This window comes from Somniosus microcephalus, chromosome 2 (genome assembly GCF_052327205.1).
Source record: "Somniosus microcephalus isolate GS21.2 chromosome 2, FLI_Smic_1.0, whole genome shotgun sequence".
NCBI lineage: Eukaryota > Metazoa > Chordata > Chondrichthyes > Squaliformes > Somniosidae > Somniosus > Somniosus microcephalus.
In genome coordinates, this window is record NC_140988.1 from 373,884,287 (window position 1) to 373,897,388 (window position 13,102).

The following is a 13,102-nucleotide window of genomic DNA, read 5'->3' on the forward strand; positions in this document are numbered from 1 at the left end:
TGTCCGCCCATTCCACCATCCTGTCTATGTCCTCTTGAAGCCTATCACTCTCCTCCTCACTGTTCACTATACTTCCAAGTTTTGTGTCATCTGCAAATTTTGAAATTGTGCCCTGTACACCCAAGTCCAAGTCATGAATATATATCAAGAAAAGCAGTGGTCCTAGTACCGACCCCTGGGAAACACCACTGTATACCTTCCTCCAGTCCGAAAAACAACCGTTCACCACTACTCTGTTTTCTGTCACTTAGCCAATTTCGTATCCCTGCTGCCACTGTCTGTTGAGGTAGATCTGCCAGGACCTAATTGAATGGAAGGACAGGCTCAAGGGGCTGAATGGCCTACACCTGTTCCTATGATTGACACATCCATTCCACTAATTTATGCATGCTCCGGTCCATATTTTGCAACAGCTGCAAGCAAGTCGGGTGATTCAGACAGGAAGAAGCTGTTCAGAGAATGTATGAGCTGCAGCATTTGGATGAGGCAGAGCAGATACCAGAGCAAGCATGGTATGTGGAAGCTGAACAGTGGTGCCTCCCAACTTCTTCAAGTTCCTTCCCAAGGGCTGTGGATGGGAAGTTCTGTTCTAAGTGTCCAAGTCCCATTAAATTCACCCAAGAGGTCAGTATTGTCTACATTCCAGTAATTTAGAAGGCAAGCATGATGGTTAAGGAATTAATTCCACTCTACTGATCTGCCCTCTCGCTAAATCCCACAATTCCTTTTCTCCGGAAGCACACTGAATTGCCTCTTGACCCTATATCTAATGCCCACTTCGATGTATTGAATGTTCCTGACTTTTATTCCTAACTTCCTCGTGTTTAACTTGTGGTATTTGAACCCATCACGATAACCATAATTTTCCATGCATATGACTTTTCCCCCCCATTTTAAGTAATAGCCCCCCATGAGAAGCCAATTTGTCTATGCCAGTGTTTATGCTCTACATGAGCCTCCTCCCACCTCTCTTCACCTACCCCTATCAGCATATCCTATTCCTTTCTCCCTCATGTGTTTATCTAGCTTCCCCTTAAATGCATCTATACTATTCGCCTCAACCACTCCCTGTGGTAGCGGGTTCCATATTCTAACCACTTTCTGGGTAAAGAAGTTTCTCCTAAATTCCCTATTGGATTTATTAGTGACTCTTATATGTATGGCCCTAGTTCTGGCCTCTGCAGGTGGAAACATAGAATTATAGAATGGTTACAGCACGGAAGGCGGCCCGTTGAGCCCGTGCCGGCTCTCTGCAAGAGCACCTCGGCTAGTCCCACTCCCGGCCCTTTCCCCGTAGCCCTGCAAATTTCTTTCCTTCAGGTACTTATCCAACTCCATTTTGAAAGCTGTGATTGAATCTGCCTCCACCACCCTTTCAGGCAGTACATTCCAGATCCTAACCACACGCTGAGTAAAAATGTTTTTTTCTTACGTCGCCTTTGGTTCTTTTGCCAATCACCTTAAATCTGTGTCCTCTGGTTCTCGACCCTTCTGCCAATGGGAACAGTTTCTCTCTATCTACTCTGTCCAGACCCCTCATGATTTTGAACACCTCTATCAAATCTCCCCTCAATCTTCTCTGCTCCAAGGAGAACAACCCCAGCTTCTCCAGTCTATCAACATAACTGAAGTCCCTCATTCCTGGAATCATTCTCCTAAATCTTTTCTGCACCTCTCTAACTCCTTCACATCCTTCCTAAAGTGTGGTGCCCAGAATTGGGCACAGTACTCCAGTTGGGGCCGAACCAGTGTTTTATACAAGTTCATCATAATTTACACACTTTTGTACTCTATACCGCTATTCATGAAGCTCAGGATCCCATAAGTTTAACTGATTTCTCAACCTGCCCTGCCACCTTCAACGATTTGTACACAAATACCCCTAGGTCTCTCTGTTCGTGCACCCCCATTTAGTTTATATGTCCTCTCCTCACATTTTGGTAGAAAGAATATCACTTCACACTTTTCTCCATTAAATGTCAGTGCAGTCTGTCTGATTGCAAGAAAAGAAAAAGGGAAGACTTGCATTTCTATAGCGCATTTCACAACCTCAGGACGTCCCAAAGCACTTTAAAGTCAATGGAGTGTAGTCACTGTTGCAATGTAGGAAGCGCAGCAGCCAATTTTCACACAGCAAGATCCCACAAGCAGCCACGCGACAACGACCAGATAATCTGGTTCAGTGATGTTCTAGAATTAATAGAATGATAGCACAGACCGAGTTTGGCCCATTGTGTCTGTGCTGGCTCTTGGTAAAGTTTTCCAATTAGTCTCATTTGACACCCGCCCTGCTCTTTCCCCCAGCCCTGTAATTTTTCCCCTTCAGGTATTTATCCAATTCCTGTTTGAAAGTTCCTATTGAATCTGCTTCCACCACCCCTTCAGGCAGCGTGTTCCAGATCACAACAACTCGCTGCGTGAAATTGTTTCCTCATTTCGTCTCTGGTTCTTTTGCCAATCACCTTAAATCTGTGTCCTCTGGTTACTGACCTTTCTACCACTGGAAACAGTTCCTCCTTATTTTCTATATCAAAACACCTCAATGTTGAACACCTCTATCAAATTTCCTAACCTTCTCTGCTTTAAGGAGAACACTCCCAGCTTCTCCAGTCTCTCCACATAACTGAAGTCCCTCATCCCTGGTACCATTCTAGTAAATCTCCTCTGCACCCTTTCCAAGGCCTTGACATGATGGTTGAGGGACCAATATAGGTCAGGATACCAGGGAGAACTGCCCTGCTCTTCTTTGAAATAATGACGTGGGATCTTTTGCGTCTACGTGAGGACAGACGGGGCCTCGGTTTAACGTTTCATCTGCGGATAGCATCTCTGTCAGTGCAGCACTCCCTCAGTACTGCACTGGAGATTGTACAGGATTCTGGTGCTGATCTCGTTACACTGCTCTGTCTGGCTGCCCCATGCTCTGTTGCTGTATGTCTGATGGTATCATGCTATGTCTAATTGCGCTATGCTATCATGAAATCTCTTGACTGCACTGTCCCATGATGCTTATCAGATGAGACGTTAAATTGAGGCCCTGTTTTCTCTTTCGGGTGGACGTAAAAGATCCCGCGGCACTATTTCGAAGAAGAGCAGGTGAGTTCTGCCCGGTGTCCTGGTCAATATTTATCCCTCAAACAGCATCACTGAAACAGATGATCTGGTCATTATCACATTGCTGTTTGTGGGAGCTTGCTGTGCGTAAACTGGCTGCCGCGTTTCCTACATTACAACAGTGACTACACTGTGCTCAGATGCACCGTGCTCTGGTACTCTATCTGATTACACCGTGCTCTATGTCTAATTACACCGTGCTCAGAGGCACCATGGTCTGATGTTCTGTATCTGATTGCACTGTGCGCAGATGCACTATGCTCTAGTGCTTAATGTCTGATTGCACCGTGCTCTGGTGTCTATACCTGATTGCACCGTGCTCCGATGCACTGTGCCAATGTCTCTCATTGCACTCTGCTGTCTCTGACTGCACCATTGTCACTCTACATTGCATTGCCAGTGTCTGCCCTGCTGGCTGACTGCATCGATGTCACTCCACATTGCATTGCTAGTGTATCTGCCCTGCTGTCTGTGACTGCACCAACGTCACTCTACAGTGCCAGTGTCTGCCCTGCTGTCTGTACCAATGTCACTCCACATTGCCAGTGTGTCTGCCCTGCTGTCTGTACCAGTCTCACTCCACATTGCCAGTGTGTCTGCCCTGCTGTCTGTACCAGTCTCACTCCACATTGCCAGTGTGTCTGCCCTGCTGTCTGTGACTGCACCAACGTCACTCTACATTGCCACACTGTGTGTACGCGCGGCGCTCTGCGCGGCATAAGCCCTGCGTGATGACGTACGGCTGGGGCGCAGGGTGACGCAGCACGATGGCGGTTGACGCTCCGATGGCGAACGCGATGCGGCTCCGGAACCAGCTGCAGACCGTCTACAAACTGGACCCGCTTCGGAACGAGGTGCGACGGGAGGGTGGCGGTGGGGAGGAGGTGTACGTTACAAAGTCTCCAGCGATCGGAGGTCGCTCGCCAGGTTCCGCTCCTCACGGCTGTTGGGGGTGGGGGGGGGCGGTCCAGCGTCTGGGACACCGCGCATGCGCCGTTACCTGGGCGACGGTGTGCGCCGGCGTTCCGCGCATGCGTCCGGTCTCCGCACCAGGAACCGCGCGCATGCGCCTTGGGCAGCAAGCGTCCTGCGGCCCCTCTCCCCTTCCCACGCAAGCGCAGGAGATGCAACACCTGCCCTTTTACGTGCTCCCTTCCCACCCTCTAAGGCCCAAAACACACTTTCCAGGTGGAACAGCAATTTACTTGTACTTGCAATTTAGTATACTGCATTCGCTGCTCACGGTGCGGTCTCCTCTACATTGGTGACCGCTTTGCGGAACACCTCCGTTCAGTCCATAAGAGTGACCCCGAGCTTCCGATCGCCTGTCACTTTAATTCTCTGCTACACTCCCACACTCCCACTCTGATCTCGCTGTTCTCGGCCTCTTACACTGTTCCAACAAAGCTCAACGTAAGAAACATAGAAGATAGGAGTAGGAGTAGGCCTTTCGGCCCCTCGAGCCTGTTCCGCCATTCAATGAGATCATGGTTGATCATCCAAATTCAGTACCTGCTTTCTCCCCATACCCCTTGATCCCTTTAGCCTTGAGAAATATATCCAACTCCTTCTTGAATATATTTAATGAATTGGCCTCTACTGCCTTCTGTGGTAGAGAATTCCACAGGTTCACCACTCTCTGGGTGAAGAAATTCCTCCTCATTTCTGTCCTAAATGGCTTACCCCTTATCCTTAGACTATGACCCCTGGTTCTGGACTCCCCGACCATCGGGAACATCCTTCCTGCATCTAGTCTGTCCAGTCCTGTCAGAATGTTATAAGTTTCATTGAGATCCCCTCTCATTCTTCTAAACTCCAGTGAGTATAAGCCCAATCGACCCAATCTCTCCTCATATGTCATTCCTGCCATCCCAGGTATCAGTCTGGTGAATCTTCGCTGTACCCCCTCCATGGCAAGAACATCCTTCCTCCGATAAGGTGACCAAAACTGCACACAATACTCAAGATGTGAGGAACAGCACCTCATCTTTCAATTAGTCACTTTACAGCCTTCTGGACTCAACATCGATTTCAACAATTTCAGACCGTAACCCCTATTTTTCACATGGCAGCTGTTGAAGATTCTGCCGTTCCCGTTTACAACTCTTCTAGACTTATCTTTTTGTTTCTTTACTTGTCCCATTAGGATCTCCTTTTGCTTTGTACTATCATACCTTTTTGTCATTTAATCTCTCCTGTCTGCCACCCTATCACGGACCTTCCCTTTTGTTCTTTCCTCCTCTCCCCCCTTCCCTGCCCCTGCACGTGCTTAAAACCCGTTACATCTCTAACTTTTTCCAGTTCTGATGAAAGGTCATTGACCTGAAACGTTAACGCTGTTTCTCTCTCCACAGATGTTGCTTGACCTGCTGAGTATTTCCAGCATTTTCTGATTTATATTTCTTGTTGCTTGGCAATGCAGCTGTTTAACTCCAATTGTTTATCCAGTAGCAAATGCACAGCTGGACGCAGTGTAGGTCCTATGAACCATCTTATTCATTTAAAATAAGCTTATGGCTGCATACATTCCTGTCCACTTTTTCTAGTATAAATTTCTGTGCCCATATTTGTATTGCTAATTGCCTATGTCAACTTTGTCACGCTGTAATTACATAATCCTGCCACTGTTGGCGCTGCAGCATCTCCACCTGGGGAATGTGTAATTGTGGCATGGAACAGGAGTCTGCCATTCAGCCCGTTCAGTTAGATCATGGCTGATCTGTTTCTTAACTCGATCTACCAGCCGTGGTTCCGTATCCCTTAATATCCTTGCCTAACAAAAATCTGTCAATCTCAGTTTTCAAATTTTCAATTGACCCCCAGCCTCAACAACTTTTTGGGGAGAGAGTTCCAGATTTTCACTACCCTTTGTGTGAAGAAGTGCTCTCTGACATCATCCCTGAACGACCTGCCTCTCGTTACAGGTTTATGCCCTCTTATTCTGGACTCCCTCACCAGAGGAAATTGTTTCTCTCTCTACCCTACCAAATCCTTTAATCATAATCACCTCAATTAGATTTAAAAAAAATATTAGTTCCTGGGATGTGGGTGTCGCTGGCAAGGACAGCATTTATTGCCCATCCCTAGTTGCCCTTGAGAAGGTGGTGGTGAGCCGCCTTCTTGAACCGCCGCAGTCCGTGTGGTGAAGGTGCTCCCACAGTGCTGCTAGGGAGGGAGTTCCAGGATTTTGACCCAACGACGATGAAGGATCGGCGATCTATTTCCAAGTCGGGATGGTGTGTGACTTTGAGGGGAACTTGGAGGTGGTGGTGTTCCCATGCGCCTGCTGCCCTTGTTCTTCTAGGTGGAAGCGGTCGAGGGTTTGGGAGGTGCTGTCGAAGAAGTGCTATCGAATCCAGTCCCACACTAACGTGGTTGACTATCAGCTGCCCTCCAAAGTGGCCAAGCAAGCCACTCGGTTGTACCACCACCTTCTCAGGGCAACTCGGGATGGGCAATAAATGCCGGCCTTGCCAGCGATGCCCACATCCCGAGAATGAATACAGTTGTTATTTTGGCTGTTACTTTCACGTCGCTGCCCTGAAAGACATCCCTTGATCTTGCCTTGAAGTTGTGCAGCCAGAACAGTAAAGACAGAAGCACACACGTGTGAGAATCATAGACATTTACCGCACAGAAGGAGGCCATTCGGCCCATCGTGTCTGTGCCGGACTTGTACATGATCGGACATGGTTGTTCCAGTGATTCTGTCTGTCTTTCAAAATACACTACAGGCATCATTCAACAGAACCTTTCCTATTTGAAAATAGATGCTGTATTGAGGAGGAGTCGAGAGGGGCAGTTTTGGTGTTGCAGCCAGTTTACAGTCTGAATTTTAAACTTTTATCCCTGTATTTTCTAGTTTTTGGTCCGTTTTCTACCCTCCACTGCCCTCCCTTGCAGGGGTACAGTTCCATGGATGCAGGGTTCCCTCCCTGCGGACTCGCTGTTCAGTGTCAGCCTTGATCATATATAAATGCAAGTGTTTTATTTCTTAATGAAAGAAAGCCGGCCAATCAAGATACATCTGTAGCAAAGCAGCAATCGTACTTTTCGAGTGGCTAAATTGGCGGTTAGGGTGTGTAAATGGTGAGTTTTACCGCCAGCACATTCCTGGAGTATGTTTGTGTGTGTGTGTGCTAGGCCGATGTAGCAGAGCCTGGTCTCCAATTGTCTTGGATCTCCTTGCCATTGGACCAAGACCTTGCTCTGTCAGTCCTGTGTGGAGCTGGTGTGCAACGGCCACCCCACGTTAAAAGAATTCACGCACAGGCATCTTCCACCCCTTTAAAATGAAGTTCGGGACCTGGAACGTCGGGACCCTCATGGACAACCCCAACAGCGACAGTCCGGAACGCCGTACCGCTCACCCCACGCACCCGCCCCTTCAACCACCGTCTGCCCCACATGTGACAGAGACTGTAGGTCCCACATTGGACTCAATCACCTGAGAACTCATTTTTAGTGTGGCAGCAAGTCATCCTCGGTTCTGAGGGACTGCCTAAGAAGAATGATCATGAGTTTTGGTGGGCTGTTTTGACTATTGGGGGCGGCTTCACAGTTGTGCTGATCCCCTATCCTGAAGCCTCTGCCTCATGCTGGGGTGCGGCTCCACGGGTGCCCTCTGGTACCATGCCCAAGTGCTTATTCTTTACGTGCAAGTCTAGATTGTGAGCGTTGGCGAGGTGTCCCAGCACATCCAGCTGCGCTGGATTCTACCCTCCGCCCGACGTCCACTGCCAGCAGAGTGGTGCTCATCGGTGTGAGCCCTGGCTGGCTTGCCCTTTCCTAACCCGGGTGCTGCAGCCAGCTGTAGCACCCCTCACCACCGCTCTGGTCTGTGGTGCCGTAGAAGCATACAGCACAGAAGGAGGCCATTCGGCCCCTCCCTGTTTCCTGGCACAAGGCCCTGCTGTGGGTGAGTCGGAGTCTGGCTCAGTTAGAGTGTTCTCTCTGGCCTGGCTGGGCGGAGTGCACTTTGAAGGGGTTGGGTGGGGGTGGGGGGGGAACCTAAAGTCATTAGAAGACCTCACTCGCTGATTCTGCAGATGTCAGTGAAAAGGTGCTGGGGGTTGAGTCAGCAACGTTGAAAACTTACTGTAGGCCTAGGCTGGGAGGTCAGGCCTCTCTTGGTCAAAGCCCAGATGGTAGGGAACAGTCGATCATCACATCAGAGCCCCGATTAAATGCTTGGCTTGTGCTGGTTAAGCTGGTCTCGGTTGAGGCTGCAACTAGTCTCCTCTGCTGTTGGGTCTCAGAGAGTCGTAGAATCTTACAGCACGGAAGGAGTCCGGCTCTTTGAAAGAGCTATCCAATTACTCCCACTCCCCTTGCGTTTTCCCCAGAGCCATGTAAATGTTTCCCCTTCAAGTATTTATCCAATTCTCTTTTGAAAGTTACTGTTGAATCTGTTTCCACCGCCCTTTCAGGCAGCGCGTTCCAGATCACAACAACTCGCTGCATAAAATAAAAAAATCTCATCTTCCCTCTGATTCTTTTGCCAATTATCTTAAAATCTGTGTCCTCTGGTGGGGAAGAGCAGAATTAAGAGGCCGTCAATAAATGATAGTCATTAATAAATCAAATAGGGAATTCAGAAGAAACTTCTTTCCCCAGAGAGTGGTGAAAATGTGGAACTCGCTACCACAGCGAGTGGTTGAGGCTTGATAAGCATATGAGGGAGAAGAGAATCGAGGGTTATGCTGATAGTTAGATGAAGGATGGGAGGAGGCTCGAGTGGAGCATAAACGCCAGCATGGATTGGTTGGGCCGAATGGCCTGTTTCTGTGCTGTATATTCTATGGTTACTGGCCCTCCTGCCATATGGATCTGTGACATAATTGTATTTGCTTGCTTTTAAAAAAAATTCTCGTCCTAAGAAGGTGTTGACACTGGCCTGCGATACAATCAATAGCGTGACTAGCGAGGCTGCGCTTTATCATTGGCAGGAAGAAGTAAAAGTGAAGATTAAAGACCTGAATGAACACATCGTCTGTTATCTGTGTGCTGGCTACTTCATAGATGCGACCACTATCACAGAGTGTTTACATACATGTGAGTTTTTGAAGCGAGCATTTTTATACAGTGAAAGGCGGCCTCGGTGGAACCTTAACATTAAAGGGTGTGTTTAGAAATTCTGTGGAATGTTGGCTAGAAAATCTCGAGAGGGCAGAGTGGAGATGCAAAGAATCTTTCCGTTCACTGATTTTTCAAGTGAGGGACACTGCGCCACTGTACTTGGTGGACACATCACCTGGTCACTGTTGAAGACTTGAATACTGCTCCCACCTCTGAGGATGTTGGTCTGACACTTCTCTTGTAGGCCAGAGAAATGCTCTTACAGTCTGCTAGTCATCTACTTCTCACCCCTCAAGCCTTCCTCCACCCCCTTCTCTCTTTCTCGCCTCTCTCTCGCTCATCTTTCCCTCCCCACCTCCATCATAGCCTTTCTTGTTTCTCTCCGTTTTACCATTCCCACCATGGTCAGTGCTTGTTCCTTCCAAGCTCCAAATCCATCATCCTCCCAGCATTCTCAGTTTTGAAATTAAGACTCTGCACCCTCTTTCACGCTAACCCGCTCTTCCCAGTCCTTTAAAACTGTGGAGCTCCTCATGGAGTCATAGGGCAGGATTTTCATTCAGGAGTCGGGTTGGAGGCGGGACTACAACTTTCGGGGTTGTAGTCCCGCCTCCATCGAGATGCGGCCAATCCACGCCATTTTAACTTGATTGACCTTGTTGAGCCCGCCCAGCAGGCTCAGCAGGCAAATTAAGGGCCACCCGGCAACAGGTGACGTCACAGACTGAAATTTCATCTGTCAAGAGCTTTTGACAGATGAAATATCAGCGTTTCACAGCTGTTTGAAGCTGTCAAACACTGACAGTCTTACTTCTAACCTGAGTCCTTCTCCACAGACTCAGTTAGAAATCTCTCCTGCACAGAAAGCTGAAGGCTGTCACTTTTGACAGTTTGCAGCCATTCTGCTTTCTGTGCCGGTGAGATGAGGAACTCCTGGAACCTAAAGGAAGGAAGGCTGAAAAGGTAAGAAAAGGTAATTTACACTTCTTTAATCACTTTAGACACACCAAACACACTTACCTTTGCACTCATGCACACATCACTCACCTGAACACCGACATATCGACCCCTCCAAGTCCTTCAACCCGACGGCCCGACTCCTCTAACTTGGCGTGGTTTGGAGCCGTCGGGAATCCCACACTTCAACCTTAAAAATAGGGATTAGGCTAAAAACTGCCTGTTAACTACCTGTTAACAGGCAGTTAATTTGCACTAATCCTTTCCTGCCTCGGGTAGGCGGGTCCCAGTGCGGGGCGGGTACCCGCCTCCTTTGAAACTGGCATGGAGGCAGGTTGGGGCGGGATGGGGTCGGGACCCCCGCATGCCTCCAAGCCCGACTCCACGGCACAATGAAAATCGAGCCCAGAGAGTTATAACGGCACAGAAGGAGGCCATTTGGCCCATCGAGTCCGTGCCGGCTCTCTGTAGAGCAATCCAGTCAGTCCCGTTCCCCCGCTCTATCCCCGTAGCCCTGCAAGTTTATTTCCCTCCAGTGCCTATCCAGTCTCCCCTTGAAAACACTGAGGGGGAAAAATTCAGTATCGCCCCGTTTGGGGCGCCATTATCGGCCGTGCGCAAAGTTTAGCGCCTGGCGCTAATTATTGCCTCCGATAGCAAACTTGGCTTTTATCGCCCCTGGAGGTGATTGGAGCGCTAAATCAGGCGCTTCACACCTGTCTTAAGGCGCAAAGGCCGAGGAGCGAGGCGCTACCTCAGCGCTGCCGAAGCAAGGAAGGGCAAATCAAAATGAACCTGCAAAGTGCTGCTCAGTACCCAAAACTCCTTCACACAGCGTTGAATCTCTCCAGAAGTCTCTCTCTCTCTTTCTCTCTCAGAATGCGTGGTGTAAAAATGTCACCAGCAAAAAAAGGCAGGAAGTGGTCGCCTTTAAATAGCGCTCCCCCAGTCCCTTTCTGACCGCAAAACGCTCCCCTCAACCTGTCGTTGCTAGCGGCAGGCTGTAAGGCAGGGGGCGCCACTCAATATCCAGTCCGGGGCGTTGCGCACTCGACTGACGTCACGATCTGCTGGCGAAGGAGATCGTGGCGGTAGTGTTTAGCACCGCCGCAAAATGTCTAGTTAATTTCGCGAGTGGCGCAAACATCACCGCGCCGGGCGCTAGTTGCTTTGCGCCCCATTAGCGCCCTCTTAAGGCGCTAACTGGAGGCGCAAACAACTGCATTTTCCCCCCCCCCCCGAATGTCTCCGCTTCCACCACCTCCGTCGGCAGTGAATTCCAGGTCCTCACCACTCGCTGCGTAAAAAAGCTTTTCCTCACATCCCCCCTGTATCTCTTGCCCAAAACCTTAAATCTGTGTCCCCTAGTCCTTGTACCATCAACTAGTGGGAACAGCCTTTCCCCGTCTAGTCTATCCAAACCCGTCATAATCTTGTACACCTCTATCAAATCACCCCTCAACCTCCTTTGCTCTAATGAAAACAAATCCAGCTTCTCCAACCTGTCCTTGTAGCTAAGATCCCCCATCCCCGGAACCACTCTAGTAAATCTCCTCTGCACCATCTCGAGGGCCTTCACATCCTTCCTAAAGTGTGGTGACCAGAACTGGACCCAATACTGCAGTTGTGGCCTAACCAACGCTTTATAAAGGTTCAGCATAACTTCTCTACTTTTGTACTCAATACCTCTATTTATGAAGCCCAAGATCCCATATGCTTTGCTAACCACTCTCAATATGTCCTGCCACCTTCAGGGACCTATGCACATTAACTCCCAGGTCCCTCTATCCCTGCACACTCTTTCATCTCCCTTGTTCCTGCTGCAACCTACAAGCTTTTGGGATGTGCTGAGGACTTGAGGCACTATGGAAATAAAAGTTCTTTTCCCTTTAAGCTTTGGGCCATGTAGTCAGCAACTTATGATTTACCCTTTGTAATTCATTCACGGGATGTGGGCGTCGCTGGCAAGGCCAGCGTTTATTGCCTGTCCCGAGTTGCCCTCGAGAAGGTGGTGGTGAGCCGCCGCCTTGAACCGCTGCAGTCCGTGTGGTGAAGGTGCTCCCGCAGTGCTGTGAGGGAGGGAGTTCCAGGGTTTTGACCCAGCGACGGATTCTGACCCCGGCGGCTTTAGAGTGGGAGATGGTGCGATACGTTTTGATTGATCCAGTGCGGATGTAAGGAGGAGGGAGATTATGTCGGACACTGCAATTGGAGCTTGAGAGGAAATTTCAGAGGAGGAAGGACAACAGCAGTGCGTGTATGAATGCACATTGATTTCAGAAAAATGTTTTAAATGCAATCTATTAATTCAAAGTCATTTAATTCAAATTATCTGTTGTTTCAAATTATTTTTTAGCACTGAATTCCTAGCTTGCTGTTATTTATGTTCTTAATTCAACTTTGAATTCTCAGGCGTAGGCTGTATAAAAGAAAGCGAAAGAAAGAACTTGCATTTCTATAGCGCCTTTCGTGACCTCCGGATGCCCCAAAGCGCTTTACAGCCAATGAAGTAATTTTGAAGTGTAGTCACTGTTGTAATGTAGGAAACGCAGCAACCAATTTGCGCACAGCAAGCTCCCACAAACTGCAACGTGAAAATGACCAGATAATCTGTTTTAGTGATGTTGGTTGAGGGATAAATATTAGCCAGGGCTAAGGGAGGGAATTCCAGAGCTTAGGGCCGAGGCAGCTGAAGGCACGGCTACCAACGTTTTTAAAAAAATGTATTCGTTCATGGGATGTGGGCGTCACCGGGAAGGCCAGCATTTATTGCCCTTGAGAAGAACCGCTGCTCTTTTTGTAGTTTGGTATAACAGAGGGCAGTTCCGAGTCAACCGCATTGCTGTGGGTCTGGAGTCACACACATAGGCCAGACCGGGTAAGGACGGCAGATTTCCTTCCCTAAGAGCGATTAAAATCAGGGATGCTCAAGAGGCCAGAATTAGAGGAGCGT

General features: G+C 48.8%; 1 protein-coding gene across 2 annotated transcripts in view; it reads left to right on the forward strand.

Annotated features, from left to right (window-relative positions):
* The first annotated feature begins 426 nt into the window (after positions 1-426).
* The window catches only part of pcgf1 (polycomb group ring finger 1), a 65,531-nt gene continuing 52,855 nt past the window's right edge, over positions 427-13,102 (forward strand). Inside the window, exons 1-2 of one of the 2 annotated variants that reach the window (XM_085975848.1) lie at positions 427-624; positions 9,063-9,168. In XM_085975848.1, coding sequence (XP_085831974.1) covers positions 460-624; positions 9,063-9,168 — 271 coding nt within the window. In that variant the 5' untranslated portion in view covers positions 427-459. Of the gene's footprint in view, positions 625-3,837; positions 3,969-9,062; positions 9,169-13,102 lie in introns of those variants that run through there. The other variant, XM_085975855.1, reaches the window with a different exon arrangement.